Source organism: Lepidochelys olivacea (assembly GCF_965140295.1).
Source record: "Lepidochelys olivacea isolate rLepOli2 genome assembly, chromosome: 3".
NCBI lineage: Eukaryota > Metazoa > Chordata > Testudines > Cheloniidae > Lepidochelys > Lepidochelys olivacea.
In genome coordinates, this window is record NC_140413.1 from 134,629,248 (window position 1) to 134,646,948 (window position 17,701).

At 38.6% G+C, this 17,701-nt stretch overlaps 1 protein-coding gene across 6 annotated transcripts in view; it reads right to left on the reverse strand.

The window, feature by feature from the left end:
* TARBP1 (tRNA guanosine 2 -O-methyltransferase TARBP1) overlaps window positions 1-17,701 on the reverse strand; it is a 100,791-nt gene that overhangs the window by 42,664 nt on the left and 40,426 nt on the right. For 4 of the 6 annotated variants that reach the window (XR_014710943.1, XM_084623949.1, XM_084623947.1 and 1 more), the window contains exons 10-18: window positions 16,363-16,530; window positions 15,772-15,910; window positions 15,372-15,468; window positions 14,956-15,131; window positions 10,819-10,916; window positions 6,033-6,194; window positions 3,414-3,607; window positions 2,725-2,986; window positions 2,443-2,631 (exon numbers count right to left, since the gene is read on the reverse strand). Coding sequence is in view for 5 of the 6 variants with exons in the window: in XM_084623949.1 (XP_084480075.1) it covers window positions 2,443-2,631; window positions 2,725-2,986; window positions 3,414-3,607; window positions 6,033-6,194; window positions 10,819-10,916; window positions 14,956-15,131; window positions 15,372-15,468; window positions 15,772-15,910; window positions 16,363-16,530 (1,485 nt within the window). In the remaining variant the exon portion in view is untranslated. The remainder of the gene's footprint in view (window positions 1-2,442; window positions 2,632-2,724; window positions 2,987-3,413; window positions 3,608-6,032; window positions 6,195-10,818; window positions 10,917-14,955; window positions 15,132-15,371; window positions 15,469-15,771; window positions 15,911-16,362; window positions 16,531-17,701) is intronic. The other 2 variants (XM_084623948.1, XM_084623950.1) reach the window with 2 other exon arrangements.

Genomic DNA, 17,701 nt, shown 5'->3' on the forward strand with positions numbered 1-17,701 from the left:
GTCCACATGGGTCACGCATGTGCAGTAGGCATCTCGTGGTGCTGCGTCTAGCATGCACATGACCCAAGCCCTCCAGTTCCTTCTCTACTGCAGAGTCCTTACTGCGAACTCTGAAGTAGAGGGGAGGGGGTGTGAGTGCTGTCCCTGTGGGTGCTCCACTTCAGGTGAATGTAGAGCAGTGCCCCTCAGAAGACAGGAAGGACTTTGAGTTCATTTGAGTCATAGAGGTAGGTATGGTTAGGCCAACTGTGGCATCAGCCCTGGAGTCTTGAGTGATTGCATAGTGCTCAGTGAATGTGTGGACAGAGTCCCAAGTGGCCACCCTGCAAATCTCTAATATCAGAACAATGTTTAGGAACACTATCGAGGTTGAAACTGATCATGTGGGATGCACTCTGATGTGTGCAGGAGGGTCCACGTTCCAAATACGATAGCAATGTTGAATGCATGTGGAGATCCATTTAGAGAGTCTCTGAGTAGCTCAGTCTTCAGCCGAGGATGGTTGACAAGGAATTGGAGGGCTCAGGTCATGTGCGTGCTAGACATGGCACCAACAGCACCACGAGACACCTACTGCACATGTGAGGCCCGTGCGGATGCTGCTACCATAAATCTCTGATCGACAGTGTCGGGATACACCGACACTTGTCAGTGGAGCACCCACAGGGACAGCACTCGAAGAAAAATTAAGATTACACTGTTTTAAAACTCTTCCCAATATATATGGTTTTATCGGCCAAATACAAGCACAAAGCTTTTGAAAGATTATTTAGTTTCCCCATAAGAACTTCCTGTTTGTTATCTTGTAGCCTCTTAATGCAATTCACTCTTCACTATTGTCACAAAGGATATACTATCTTTCTATTGCACTGATCAAATATTTTTAAGGGGGAATATTTTTCCTCTTTAATCAGAAGTAGGAAGCCAGTGGAATAAAAGCTTTTTCTTGTGTTGACATAAGTCAAGAGATCACACAAAGTCCTTCAAGTCCTTATCTGCTTAATACTGCTGTGGGTGTCATCAAAAACTCAATATTTACTAAGCTACTACAAGAAGTATCTGAGATACTACATTTATTTTCTATTCTAAACACAAATGAAAACAACAATATTCTCAGCTACCACTATGTGGTAACTGTTGGTAAACAGCGACTTTTTAAATTAATTTACTAGGTAACAGATTATGAAAAAAGTATTCATAAATTGGTCAAACATAAATACAAAGATGAAGAAAGGAGCTAAAGAAAATGCTACCATTTAGACCAAAATTGACTACCATTATTTGGTGCCAAAATACACCACAATAAACTTGCATGCTGGCATCAAGGATCTAACTGTAAAAATGATAAAAAAAAATCCATAAGCTTTATAACCAATACAAACATCCAAAAATGGTTTTACTAAAACCCAGGAAAATAGGAACTTTCACTCAATTACAAATTTTCCTGAAACCCCCTCTCCCTCTTCATCAAATGTAGCTGAAGCAACTGGACTCTTGGAGAACAGGAAATGACATACCTCAACAAAATCAGTAAAGATGGATTTCCTGTTTTCCAGAATGGCAAGTAAAAATATAATAGAACTAGCTCCAATGTTAATAAATTCGTCTTTCTTTAAGATGGTAAAATCTTTGTTTTACAGGTTACATTTTTTCTCAGCATTCTGGAATCCTGGGAAAAAACCTCTCTACAGCCGCAGCAAAAGTTGTCTGTTTTAATAGTGTCCTAACTTCAAGTCTAATAGCTCGTCAATGTTATCAAAAGACAGATCTATAAACCACTGGATAAAGATACAAGTAATAATGCATACAGTAGATATGAAATTACAGCAAAAAACTCACTAATCAGACCAAAGGAAACTGCAATCATATTCATGAATTCAGAAGATCTTGGATAGCCAGGGAAGTGAATAATTTACAAGTCAAAGGTACAGTATCTTTCATTACCTATATCACGGAACAAGTAAAGGGGAACTGGATGAGTGAAACAAATTGTAATGAGATATAAAGCCTATCTCTTGTAGGTCACCATTTTGAAGCCAGCACAGATTGGTAGCGACCAAAAGTCATTGCCATGTAATGATTTTTTGTGATCTACTAGAAATGTTTTTTTTCTTTGTAGTTCATAGTAGACAATTTTCCCTCCACCACTCCCTAGAGCCCTAGCTGGCAGGACCAGCAGAGACGGCATAGACTTAATGGACCTGAAAATTAAACAACCTTCTTACCCCTAGAGGCAGTCCCTCCTGAAAGGGTGGAATACACTGTACTGATGTTCTGAAGATAAACAAAAATGACTTTGGTTCTAGTGCTCTCAATCCAGCATCTTTTGTGAGGAGAAAAATTCACTGAGATAGCTGAGAGAGGAAAAAATCATCTATTAAGAAAAGATGTCTTCCGCTCAAGAATTTACATGCATTTACAAAAAAGAACACTAACACTTACCTCCTTTATTTTTGAATATGCTTGACCCTTGCTACTTGCAGCAACAGCAAGAACTTCAGTGTCAAAAACAAACCAAACAAAGGCTTTTAAATTAGACCAAAATATTAGCTGTGTGTTGCTCAAAGAGGACATAACTTTCCAAGCCATATCAAATGCATCTATGCAGAGAGATTCGGATGAGCCCAGAAGCTGAAAATAAAGGGAAGGAAAGCAGTGTTTCATTTCTGGGATGGAAAAATTTTCATTATTGTTATTGACCATAGGTTTGCTTTTGTCTCTTACCTTGGGAACAAGCACTTTCATGCAATGAAACACAGGTAAAACCTGGTCAGAAGGCAAAAGAGTTAGAGCTTCCAGTGCAGACTGTAGAGTTCTTATTGGCCTTTGGACTGCAAGCAAAGATAGTTCCAGAGTCTCATCATTTGACAATGGTATAAATTTATGATACTTATTTAAAATAAAATGAAGGCAAACCCACTGGTCATGTACATAGCTTGCAACGATTTTCCCCCATCCTTGAGAAGATGTTGATTCTTCAAATAAACTGTAACAGAGAAAATACTTTTAAGTCCACATTAATACTTAATACTTCAGTTTCTTTACATACAAACTATAGGCAATAATGTAATGTCCTAACAGAAAAAAGATTAGAATCAAAAGTCTAAATGTCAATTCAACTCCCAGTAAATTCAGTGGAAAGATATCTATTCACTTCAGGAAGAATCAATTGAGTCCTAATTCCCTGTCTACTACAGAAAGGGCTAAGATGAGCAAATCCATTTAGCTTCCATCATATTCTGGATCTGAAGAGTAAGACAAATTCATTTAGCTCCTTAGACAACCTGAATTCATTAAATTATCACTTATGAAACTTGTATCTTGTCAAAAATTACCAAAAAAGTTATCTTAGAGTTACTTTACCCTGTATTAAAGATTTATAGAGAGTGACTTGAACTGAAGCAGAGACATACCTATTTTTTTCCTCAATATAAGAAGGCTTCTTTAATACTTGATTAAGTTGAACAGAGGAAATAAAACCTTTTAGGGTTTCAACAGCGTGTAGAGATTTAAGTTGCAGTTCAGGTTTCCGATCAATAATCTCACAAACCACAGTCAGTGAGGCCATACTAACTACTTTTTGAATCTGTTCTCCAATCTTTGGTTCCTAGTAATTAAAAATTAAAAATCAAAATCAACAGTATCACATACTAAGATTTCCCCTAATCAATTATGTATAATATACTGATGCATATTGAATACCCTTAAAATATACTATTACATATGAAAATCTGATTAGAAAGTACAATGTAGGGAAAAACGTGTGTGTGTGTGATCTTACAAATTACAAGCATTCCTTTATCAGCACCAGCCCTGTAGTTTGACTATGACATGACATTCATAGTTAACTGAGTGAGCAGAAATTAGCTTATGTACTTTTATTAACAATGGAAATGCTAAGAAATTAATTTCATTCTAGTATATTACAGCACTTGTGCCAGTACAGTTAAGGCTGAACAGCAACTGAGGTCAGTCTTAATTTCATATTTTCTGTTTTATGTCACCAACTTAGTGTTAAGCAAATATTCAAATGTATACCTGTCATAGGTATATTTTCCCCCAAATCAAATTCCTCACAAATTATAAGTTTGAATTCTATTATTTATGGAAATCTGGAAAAAAAAGTAAAATCCAGGCACGTGTAGCCAGAGTCCTCCAGGCCAGTAGAGAGAGTAGTTAAAGCAGTCTAGAAGGCAACAACAGTCACTTCAACTAAAGGAAAATTATTGTGTCTGAGAAGCAGAGCAAGCAGAAGAGACTATGCGATCTACAATAGTATAAAAGCTCACTCCCAACCAAATATATTAATTTGTGTGTAAAGATATACAGGAACAAATATGCAGGGGGAAGGAAGAGGGACAGAAGATTATATAAAAAATTACCTAGCACTGTCAATGTGTACAGCAATGTACAAAATGCAATATAATAACAGATTTTCTCACTGCCTCCAGCTATCAGAAACACAGAAAATGTTCCTAACCTCTGCCCACCTCCTCTATGAAGAATGGCTGTAAGAAACAGCTGCAATCTTTCCACAACACATAACTAACATAGAGCCCCTACTCAAACACTCATTAATCAGTTAAACCTCCTTCTGATTCAACTAAAGTATTGACTTGGGAAGAATTACTGAGTCAGGCCTCAATATACTGTTACAATATGCTACTAACCCACAAAAGTCATTTTTGTTTGATAATATAATAATTATGATAAAATCCCAAACAGAGGAAAAAAATCGAACTTGCTTTTCCACTTAGTCATGCAAAAATGATGCTAGTGTGTTTTAGCTCTCATTCTGCCCTCCATGTATGATTTAATTTCTTTACTTCTTTGAGCCTACTGATTTGTTCTGACAAGGATAGCATCGGAATATTAGAGGGTGCTTATCACTGCCACTGTAATTAAGGTTGAAAAACAGTTTCAAACATACAGTTCTGTTTTTACACAATTCATCACAACATTCACTTTGTGTACTAAAGATGACAGGTGATTTATGCTCTCCTCCCCCCACCAAAAAAGAAAAGGAAAAAAAAAAAGAAAGTGAGCAAAATCTGTCCATCCATTTTTCACTTTGTCAAGGCTGAAAATAACACATTTTTTCCATTTTAAAATTCTATCCTTTTAAAAAATATCAGGGGGCTACCATAAAATAAAAACAGATACAGATTTGGCATGAATATAATCCTCCTCTCTTTTTGAACTAGTATCTTTGCTTTGCTTGGGGGAGAAAAATAATTTGATTTAAGAAAGAGATGAATGAATATTCTATAGTGGATATACCTTAAACCTAGACAACCAACTTAAAAATGTACTTTGCATGCATTCACAGCTCAGTTGAAGACATTTTGCTCCCACTGTAGTAATCATTAAACTTCCACTAACTTAAAAGGGAGCAAGAAAAACACACACGCACAGGAAATTAAATCCCCCCAAAACCGTTTTGACAGAGCATTAATGCTTCTAGATCAAGAACTCAAGTCTGGAAATTCCAAAAGTTAAAGTTCCTCTAGCAATATGAATTCAGCCATGTTTCACATCAAATATTTTATATTTCTCTTTCGCTGAAAAATGAAAATATTAACATATTACTCTACATAACACACATGTATAACTGTGGGATATAAAACATGGGGGAATGAATACTGCAACAGAAAATGTTAGCTTTTGGAATTTCTTGACCTTCAAATTTAACGCTGTATTAATACTAACATTTGGGGGATGGGGTTTCAACTTAATTCTATTTTCAAAGCTATCTAACATTTTACTGTATTTTAGGAAAAAGTCTTTGAGCACTACACAAACCATCTTATCTGAGAAAAATGTGTTTATTGCCACCAAGGCATTGTTTTAGCTATATAGCAACTGTATACCTTTAACAAAGAACTAGGGTACTAATAATGTCCTTTGGGAAACAAGAGTGTTTCACTGCAACATAACACTGCAGATGAATTACACAAGTGAGTTTTCTGTAAAGTAATATATTCATTAATATTTGTATCATATAGTTATGCCATTACCCCTTGTAAAATTACCTGTTCATTGCCCGTCTCCTGCAGATTTCGAATAGAGGCATTTATCAGAGAAGAGATGAAATTCCAAATGGAGGGCCCCTTTTTCCAGCCAGCTTTTGAGCATAAATTCACCAGGTCTGACAATAATGCTAAGTATAAATTACAACGATCCAGATCTGAAACCTAACATGAAGAAGGCAAGCAGAGTCACTAAAGAGGGAAAAAATTAAATTGAAAATGAGACAGCTAGAAAAAGGCAGGAGCAGCAGCAACAATTACAGTTGAACAGTCTTTTCTTCTTGTGGCTAAACACACTTTCTTCTCTCCCTTCCTGTCAGGTTCCCCCATTCCACCTCAGGGTTCACGGAGCAATCAACAGCAACTCTGGAACTATGAAAGGAATCTCCAGTCTTCTTTTTTTACTAGAAACTTCCTTCCCCTCCATTTGACCACAGGCTCTGCCCTTCTTCCTGTTGGGTCCATAGATCATTTCAAGCGGTCAGTGCAAAATCAACTGTTTGATAACTGGACCACTGCTTTTTCTTCTTCTGCAGATGTCTCACCACAGAGTCCTAAGAAAAGAGCGTACACGCTTCTCCCCACTCCTACTTTGCTTTCCCACTACGTCTCCTCTATTTGTTCTCTGGCTTCTAGCTTCTGTGCTCCCTTTCACGTACTTCTCCTACTCCACACCACATCATCCCAACACGACCTACTCTCTCTCCTCTCTTCACCCACTGTGTACTTTCATGAACTTTACTGCCTTCTCTACTCCCAGAGAGCTAAACACCTTCTCTTCTTTAGGAACTATTAGGAAAGGGACAGAAAATAAGACAGAAAATACCACAATGCACCACTATATAAATCCATAGACCACCCACATCTTGAACAGTGTGTCCAGTTCTGGTAGCCCCATTTCAAAAAGGATATAGTGGAACTGGACAAGGTTCAGAGAAGAGCAAAAAAGATGATCAAGGGTATGGAATGGCTTGAGGAGAGAGAGGAGAGACTAAAAAGATTAGGGCTGTCCATCTTAGAAAAGACAAAACTAAGGGGTGATATGATAGAGATCTATAAAATCATGAATGGTGTGGAAAAAGTGAATAAGTGTTATTTACCCTTTCCCACAATACCAAAACCAAGGGTCACCTAATGAAATTAATAGGCAACAGGTACAATACAAATAGGAGAAAGTACTTTTTTTTACACAGTGCACAATTAACTGTGGAACTCCTTGCCATACAATGTTGTGATGACCACCAGTACAACTGGGTTCAAGAAAAGAACTATATAAATTAATGGAGAATAGGTCCATCAATGGCTATGAGCCTAGATAGTCAGGGATGAAACCCCAGACTTCGGGTGACCCTAAACTTCTGACTGCCAGAAGCCAGTAGGGGATGGATCAGGGGCAGATCACTCCAACTGGTCTGTTCTGTACACTGCCCCATAAGCTTTGGTATTGTCAGAGACAGAATACTGGACTAGATAGACCACCGGTTTGACCCAATATGGCCATTCTTATGTTCCTTTTCTCACTTTCACAAATCCTCTTCTCATTTCAGCCTTAGTCTTTGTCTCAGTTCAGGTCCCCTTTTCATCCCATCCTCTATTATGAACCCCTCTTGGACTCTTTCCATATCAGTTTTATTTCCATACTCCACACTCCCTCTCTGATTATGTTCCCTCTCAAACTCTCACTCCACTGCTGAAATGCTCACCCTGATCCACAACCTCTATTTTCCTGCTACCATCCACCTCTTCACTCTTGCTGAAACACAGCTCTTTTCTGATGCCTCAACCTCTGTTGCTACCTTCCTCTTACAAAGACCATCTTTTTGCACTCCCCCAAGTGTTATAAGTGACTATGAACTTCTCCCTCCCTCCCTGTTAGTCACTTCCTGTCCCTTCCTCCTTCCCATGCAACTTTCTTATTTGGAGTCTACACTGGCTAGTTTGGCCTAGATTCACAAAGGGACGTAGGCATTGTGACACTGAGTGTCACTTTTAGGAATCTAGAAAATGACAGGGACAAAACTGCGATTCACAAAGGCTGAGTTAAGCACCTTGGCTCCCCATACAACAAATGGGGAAAAATAGGCATCTCAGAATGAGATTTACAAAATCAAGCAAATTAGGCAAGAAAGTGCCTAAATTAGCCAATAGGAGACAGCAATGAGAAGAATGTGTGCTAAGTCCCACTCCTCTCAGAGAGGTAAGTGCTGAGACCAGGCTGCAGGGAAGTGCCTATCACTGCTAGCGATTTATAGCTGGGAACCCCTCTCATGGAGTCAGGTGGCATAAGCGCCTAACAGTGTTTCTTGTGAGAATGAGCTAGGCAGGTGCCTAACTCCACACAAAATGGCCAGAGGTGATATCCACCTTATAACTTTTAGCCGAATGGTTAGAGTACTCACCTGAGATGAGGGAGACCTGGGTTCAACTCCCCCCTGAAGCAGAGGGAGAGAAAGGATTCAAACTGGGGCCACCCACTGCTCAGCTGAGTGCAGTAACCACCGAGCTCTGGGATAGTCTCATGTGGGGCTCTCTCAATCTCGCTTGTTGAGGCTGTTCAATACTTAAATGGTCCCTGGGCCAGAGAGAGAGAAAGAATGACTCTGTAGCCTGGTGCTTCGGGCACTCTCCTGGGAGTTGGGAGACCCAGGGTCCAATGTTTTGTTCATTAGTTATCCACAGTGGAACAGCTGCAACAGGACAGACTGACAGAGCCCCATATCAAACTATCTCAGAGCTCAGGGGTTAGAGCACTCTCCTAAGAGGTGTTGGAAACCCCTGTTCATAACCTTTCTCCTACTCTGGCACAGAATGGGGAATTGAACCTGGGACTTAGACACTAAATGCTATTTTGAATCTGGACCTTTCTCCCTTTATCCTCTGAGTAGCCACTAACTACTGCTAAAATTCTTGCCCAGGTTCTCTCTCTCTCTCTCTCATCTTGTTTACAGTAACCTCCTTTCTGTCTTTCAACTTCTCACTTCTCCCCATCTAGTCTATCCAAATTGCATCTGCTGAAGTCACCGTCCTCTTGTCACACTGCTCACCTCCTTGTACTCACCTTAAAGGCCTTTAAATCTCTGATCTCATTTCCTCCTACACTTCTATTGCCACTCAACTCCCCACATTTCTCCCAACCCACTCATCTTTTTGCTTTATCTCCTTTCTCACTCTCTAGCTTTGTACTTTGTTATACTGCCTTCTATGCTTTGAATAGCCCTCCGTCAGCCAAGCCCCTCTCTTCTCCTGAAAACCTACCTCCTTCAGCAATACTACATTTCTTCTCATCACTATGTCTCATTTTACTCTTTCTCCCATGAACCGTTTATCACTAGTTTCGCCTTGTGTGTGTCTTGTAAGCTCCTTCGTAAAGCTCTCTGCTCAAGACCAACAGAGAGCTAGTACTCCTGGGGAAATTCTGCGCCAAAAAATAAAAAAAATCTGTGCATACTATTTTAAAATTCTGCATATTTCAGTTGTCAAAAACAACACAATATAATCACTCCAGTTTCAATTATTTTGGGAAATTATTTTAAAGTACCTGTCAACAAGTATGTCAACAATACAGACAACAGCCAAAAAGATTCCCCCAGGAGCAGAGAGTTAAAGAAACCCCTACAACAACCCGGTTCCAGTTGGGGGGTGTTGGAGGGGGCTGTGTGGGGCACCCAGAGCCCAGACATTGCATCTCCCCAGAGCCCAGCTATGGAGCACACGCACCCCCCCGCCCCGGATCGGACACTCACACCTCCTTCCCCCCAGAGCCAAGCCACAGGGCACCCCCTAGCCTAGACACCAGCCCCACCCTTGCACAGAGCCCAGCCGCGTGGGGCACCCCCCCCAGCCTAGAACACTAGCACCCCCCCAAAACAGAGCCCAGCCACGGGGCAGCCCCCAGATACCAGCCCCGCCTTTCCCCACAGAGCCCAGCCAAAGGGCAGCCCCCAGCCCAGAAACCAGCCCCAACAGATCCTTTACTCCACCAAGCTTCTATACTGTTCCGCTGGAGGACATGGTGTAGTGCGGCCCCCTGCCCTTCCTCACCCTTTGCTAGAGCTGGCTCGGTCTCCCAAGCCCTCTCCCGTCCTGGGAGAATGACGATCAAAGAGCATGCAGCCTCCAGCACTCCCAGGCTGGGCGCTCCAGCGGCCCTTAGCGGCAGCCAGAAAGTCTGTATGGAAAATAGGGAATTCTGCATTCTGCAGTAACGCAGAATTCCCCCAGGAGTAAACTAGTTATTAGCAATTTTTTAAGAAGTCAAATATCACCAGCACCTCTCAGGTTTCATTTTAGGACTCTCAGTGAAACCCCAACATGAAAAACTGTTTAAATTTTAACTAGCCTTTTACTGAATACAGTAAAGAGCGAGAGGGAAAATAAAATAAAATGTTGACCAGTACTATAAAAACAAATTGTCAAGTAACTTTCTCTCAAAACCACCAGTTCAGTACCTCTGCTATAGGATTTCTTTAGACCAGAGCAGTGACAATTAATGTAGTGAACTGTTCCCACTGTGCCAAATTTCAAGTCAGTTTGATGGCTGAGGTAAACCAATCTTTGCTGAATACCCTTTACTGGAAGAAACTTCAGATATCTGTCTCAGCGGGCTTTTATCAAAAACCATTAAAGTATTTCTATCCAAGATGATTTTCTGCGTGTTGAAATATTTCATTTGGAAACATGTAAAAATATTGCCAATTCCATGTATAACAGATTAACAATCAGAACTGTAATTAAAAAAAAACAAGAAATCAGACAGTATGTCTTTCAAGTACCTACAGTAAATACTTACAGTATTCAACTCACTTGTAGTGAGTCTTCTGAGGACAAATTCCAGAATACTTTCTGCAGCAGTCATAACAGAATTAGAGAGAAAACTTAACACCACATCTATACAGAAAACAAAACAAATGCACTATTAAAACAATGTACTTTTTTGTGTTAGAGAGATACATGATATACAAAGTGGATTAAATCAGGTTACCATACAATGTCAAGCTATACAGGAATAAGCATTTACAGTTCTCTTAAGCCTCTGATCATTCAGTATAAATGACTGCTCACTGTTTTATTGTATACTATTCTATTTCAGTGGGTTCTACTTCTCTTTTTGAGGGGATCTTCATCTGTTTGGTTAGAGGGCTATAAAATGGTGCACAAAATATAAGAATATAACATTTTCAAGCAATGTTTGTGATTACCTTTTTAGGGTTAGGCATTCTATCTTAAAGGCCACACACAAAGCTCTGCTGCTTAAAAATGTATAAAAACTTGATGCTAAGAATCCCTCAAATCTTCTCAAGTGTTAATCAATAAATCTGGAGGGTATTCAGAGTTCCAGATCAAATCTCATAAACTAGTAGGTCCAATTTAATGGCCAAGTAAACCTGTAGTTCATTGGTTTGCTGTCTATATTTATCAGCAATCAATTTGACTGAATAAACACCAGAGAGATCTCAAAGTCAATGAGATTATTCAAGTGCTTAAAGTTAAAGCACATACTCGAATGCTTTGCTGGATCAGAGCCTAAAGTAATTAGAACGACTCTCAAACTTTATTATAGTATATTATGGTATTCTAATGCCCAGATTATGTGTGTGTGGTTGTTGACCTTTACTACAAAAGTTTCTCGGTCTTGAATCAGCAATTTAAGTTAAGGCTGCAAAACAGGTTCCATTCAAACCTAATTTTCACAGTTTCATAATTTTGTGAAATATTTATTACTGGTACTGAAATTTTCCATAATGAGCCTCTACACAAATATAACTTTTTTCTGAAAAACAAGCAAAATCCCTTCAACGGCTTTTAAAGCTGAGTGAAAGTGAAAAAAAAATACACCTTTCCTGTTTTAAACCAAAACTACTATGATCATATACATCACTGAGGAGGAGTATGCTTATATGGGAAAATTATATATATAATATTTGTTTAACACATTTATGGTTGGATGCAAATTGCAGAATGAGCATGCACATCAGAAAAGATCACCATGGGCAAGACTGTCATTTGCCCAATGCACCCATGCAGAAAAGTAAGGGGTTGGGCTACCTGGAACACCAGCGTATGTAACGAGGACAAGAGCAGGCATCACTGACACTAGCCCTCCTTTACCTCCACAAAAGTAACCAGGGAATGGATCGAGAGGGGCTGGGAATGAACACAGCCACTGGCTCTGTTCCCACAATATGCCAGTTAGCACAGCTGAACTGGCACAGCGGGAGAAGAATTTACTACTACAATAGCCGGTAGCAGATACTTTCTCCCTTAGAATAAAAACAAAGCAAGCTGAGAAAGGAACACTTTCCTCCTCAGAGTCAGAACTCTTTCCTTGCTGCACCACACTCAGGGATAGATGTAAGGTCACAATCTGGCCCAATGTCTCTCAATAGACACATAAAGATAGATCTATTTCATTTGTACACACAGCTAGTTAAAATGGGGTTCTAGTCAGAAAAGCAACTATGTGAAAATGACATGTTCTAACTCTTATCAATTTGCTCCTTGTTTCTATCTAGCATTGTATCTGCTCTTTTTAAATGATTAAAATAAGGGTACTTAAAACACTTTGTACTTTCATAGCATTGCAGAGTGAAGTGGGTCATATTCCTTCTTGTGAGTGATCAAAGTTTAGTGAAGTTTGGAAAGATAAAGAGCTGGACCGTTTTCAAATGTTCATAACATTATTGAATTCCCAAACCATTTTTTCCCAAACTTTGTCACGAGCTTACTCCTCAATGAGGACCATTTAGAATGCTCAGTTTCCAAATTCAGCCGCTAATATAATGTACAATGGGAAAAGTTTTTTGTTTTTTTCTTAAAAACATCTGCATACACAACAGCTAAAAGAGAAAAGGAGTACTTGTGGCACCCTAGAGACTAACCAATTTATTTGAGCATGAGCTTTTGTGAGCTACAGCTCACTTCATCGGATGATGCTCAAATAAATTGGTTAGTCTCTAAGGTGCCACAAGTACTCCTTTTCTTTTTGCGAATACAGACTAACACGGCTGCTACTCTGAAACCAGCTAAAAGAGAGTTTCTTGACGCTTTCTAAAGTAGTTCACCTTTACGTAGAGACCAAGCATGGAAGATTTCAATAACTAAAATGTTATTTTCAGAAACTTATAAACAAATGAGAGCACAAGATTATAATGGAAAATAGCATTTGTTACTTAGGGAAGGTTACAATAAAACATGCACAAGACATAGTGCCACACAATACATTTGTATGGCACTTAGTCATAGAAAATGACAGGTATGTTACTACTGTAGGGGCTGTAGTGGGTAAACGTGGCAAAATGTACTTCACCACCTACGTACCTCAATCTATATTTCAAGGGAGACCACAGTGGCACTGAAAGTCAGACGGATAATACATCAATAAGGAGATGGCACTGAAAGCCTCTGCATGCTCTTTTTGCACCAACATATAGGGAGTCAACAGAACACAGGGAGGATAACAAAGTATTAAAGTGGAGTCTATCTGATTGGACCTGCTGTGAAATAAACATCTATGAAGCACAGGTTGAGCTCCCAGCAGAGATTCTCAAAGAATACCTTTGAGGATTTCTTCAAGGTTTTCTGTGTCACCTTAGAATTACACCAAAGAGCAAGCTCAGAGGAAAGCTTGGTACCCTTCCTGGAGATTTAACAGCCAAATCTTGCGCTGATATTTAATTTTTGAAATCACAGTTTAATTAAATGGAAAACTGCCAAATGCCAGAAACAATATGGACATATTTCAAAACTATATTGTGCTTATTATCAATGTTCTCTATTTATTAACATGGCTGAAAATGGCTCAGCTGACTGCTTGTATAGGAGTGCACATCTCTAGTTTGTTCACAAGGTTAAACATTGTAATTTTGTTGCTACATCAAATTATTACAGTTATTGCACCATATCTCCCCCTTGCATGCTGTTTGGTTCATGCTTTACCTGTAATAACAATTCTGCAAAGGGAACTTAGAAATTATTTTGATAAACCATAATGCAGAACAGAATCCAGCTAACTCTCCCATAGTTCTGTTGGCCCTCAAAGGTTATCAAGAGTAATAATTAGTAAAAAGTTATTTTTCAACGCTAAAGTCTGCAGACTCAGTAAACACAGGTAGCAGATCTGTTGAGTAAGAAAATGCCAATAATGCAGCCACCTTTCGAAAGGAACATCAAGTACATTTTTGTACTTTTTTTAAACAAAGCATTCACCACTCTTAGTAACATCACTGTACAAGCTTGAAAAGCAGAACCTGTTTGTTTCAGTTTTCCCCTTTCAATACAGTGTGTCCCCCTCCCTTTTTTTTAAATGGTAAACATGCCAACCCAACTTGGACATTTACTGTATTTCCCTGTTCGTGAATCATCAGCAAATAGGTCAGTTCATAACACTGGCAATTAAGTTTATTACTTGGCTTTACTCTGCAGCAGAGAAGCATGAAAACACAGCAGGTCATACCTAAAGAGTGCCTTTTCTTTTCTTACATGTCTCGATACCAAAGCATTTAAAAGGAGAAAAGAAGTTTGGAATTCAATCCTGCAAGGTGAAAGCAGTCTCCTGGGAGATTCCACGGACTGCTAGGAACTCTGCAGGCTCAATTCCCAAAGAATGGGCTCATAGTTATTTGTAATATGTTCATGCTATCCAGGTTCTAAATACCTGTGGGTCCAATCCTGAAGGATGCCAAGTGCTTTCTTGGAAGCATTCTACATCCTCAACTCACAAGCAGTGGTGGGATACGCCAGAAGGGCTTCTGCACGATTGGGCCCACAGTTTCTGATTTGGAGGGCATGGCCCTGATTATAAACTTTTTTATGTACATTACTTACGAATGGACATTACTTGACAATATCCATTTACCGTAGTAAATATCCACAAGTTTAATTTGATTATAAATTATATAGGATGCAATATACTAAAGATATCACTAACCATCTTGTGGACTGGACTGTTTTAACAAACAGGTCTGTAATAGCTTCAACAGTAGCTGTAGACTTTTATCGGTTTTCAGTGTTGGTATGTAAGCATTAGTGCCAAGTTTCAACAAGACATCCAGAAGAGGGTGCAAGAAAGACTTTAGTTCATCCCGTTCAGTGTTGCTTTTTTTGCTGCACAAAACAAAAATTAAAAAATATTCTGTGAACTTTTCTTACATGTCTAAGTCACTTGAAAATCTAGGACTTAGACTCCAAAGTCATTTAGGCACTTTTGAAAATTTTACAAGACAAGTTCTAAGGCAATTGACTACGGATTGATCCAAAGCCACTGAAGTCAACTGGAGTCTTTGCACTGGCTTCAGTGGGCTTTGGAACAGGCCCAGAAAAAAATTTGATGAGATTCCTACTTGCCTGTGTTTATTCTTCACCTCCTCCACATCTGCAGCCAGAAGAATCATTGTAGCAACAAGCTTAGCTTCAAACCAGTCAGGCATAAAGCAGTTTTCTCCTGATTAAAGAGAATTTAAATTTTCCATTATATTTTTTTTAAAATCTCAGTATGGTAATTTTAACTGTTAATGTAGGTTTCCAATCCTATTAACAGCAGGCAGTGATACATAAATGATTCATGAATTCAATATAAAAAATATCAGCGTAAATATTAATAATGAACACTTTGCATTCTTGTATATAAATTTAAATTAAACCAGGTTCATTTTCATCCTCTACCTACTACATAAGAGAGCATCTACCAGCCTTTTGGTTTTTTGCATTTAGGAGCTATTAATTCATAAAGATTAACTGAACTTACTTTTGGATGTAGGTGCCTTAAGGTAATCTTCCACAAGAGTATGTACATATGCACTTAATGAAGATCTTTCTTGATACTCAACATGGCAGTTTATGGACTTTCTGAAGCATCTGTCATGAGTATACAGCCAATCGCAAACCTAAATGAAATAAATGTTGCTATTTAAACACTTTTGCCAACTTAGGGTATATAGAAGAAAATAAGTTATCCGACACGATCCAATATGCTTAAATTCTCTAGAAGTGTGTATGGTGGTATACGTATTAATACACGTTTGATACATATGTAGAAAAGGGAAGAAATCTGCAGTATTTTTTTTTTTAAAAATCCTGTACTTGTTTAAGCTTTTCGTACTCATAACAAGAGTAGAACAGATGCTGAGCATAGTCATTACTTCATTAACCTGCTGTGCCATCGCATGCAGCTAGATCTACTTATTCAGTCAGAATGTTCTTAAGTCCAAAGATTACTCCTTCCATGTTTTTTCACTTAAATTTCTAATTCTGTGGCTGAATGTGCCCATTCAAGGTTGTGATATATGTGTATTTTGAGAGTTAAAATTCAAAATGGAAAGCAAAAATTTAATCTTACATGCAAATTTGTCTTCTTTTGGGAATGGAGTTCTGTTATTCTTGTAAATGCTGGGTTTTGCCACACAAACGAAAATGAGAGGCAATTCTCATGCAATTCTTTGGCACCCAAATACTGGCCCTTTAAGAGGTTCCCAGACACCCACTGCCTCAGAAAATACTTCCAAAACTATGAAAAAGGAAAGACAGGTACAGCAGATAATCATTCTGAAGAGAAGGCACATTTAAAGATAAGACAAAACAGTTTATTACTCCAGCAAACAAATCCTATATCCGCTAACCAGGGTGGATAAAAATCAATGATTTAAAAAAAAAAAAAACAGATTTTTTTTTTTATTTAAATCGGATTTTTTTTTGAGGGAAAAAAACCTATCTAAAGATAGTTTTAATTAAGATACATTATAGCTAAAAGATATCTCATCATGGAATAGGGATTATAAATTCTAATTCCATAGCATGAGACTAATATATTCCTGTAATGTTTAAGAAAAGTTTTGTAAATTAACTCCAATATCTCATGAATTAGGGACCCAATCTTATGGGGTTCCAGGGGCTTCTGTATAGATTCTTTAGGTTAATCTTTCTATCTACACAATGGGACTCAGTGCTCAGTCAAGAAGATACCATCAGAGATGCTGAGTTTTGCAGTTCTCAAACTGTGGATTTGTGTCTCCAGAGATAACATGCTTGTTAATAGCAAAAATGTTTTTCAATAAAATAAATAATATACAGAGGTGAGAAATAACAGACCTCAATTCTATTGTCCCTCTGCAAATTTGTGTACACAGAGTCAATCCCTTACCTCTCTCTAAAAGTGAAAAGTTTCAAAAAGTTCAACAAATAGAAGATTGTTGGGGGCGGAATAGGTCTGGACAAGAAGTCAGGAGATAAATGTGAGAAGGGTGGGACAGGCACAAAAAATGAAACTGTTTGGGCAGCACATTCCAGAAGTCTTGAGGTCTTTGAGTGTAGCTTTCCTTGATCTGAGATCTACCATACCATTCTCTCACTAGAAGGGAAAACCTATAATGGCAGCAGGCCGTAAAAGAGACTCAGTTTGGGAATATTTTAATGAAGTTCCTCTACCTGTGGGTAAGACAGGCATGCGTGCAAAATGCAAACAGTGCAACAAAGAAATGTAAGGCCTGGTTGCCCGAATGAAACAACATCATGAGAAGTGTTCCTTCTCAGGAGGAAGCTGTGTTGAAGATGATGAAAGGAACATGTCTGAACATGCAGGATCTTCGGGTTGGTAAACTATTTTTTATTTCATATTCCTTTCTTAAGGACTGCCTGTCTTCCTTCCGGACTATTCTTGAATTCTCATGTTTGAGCAAAAA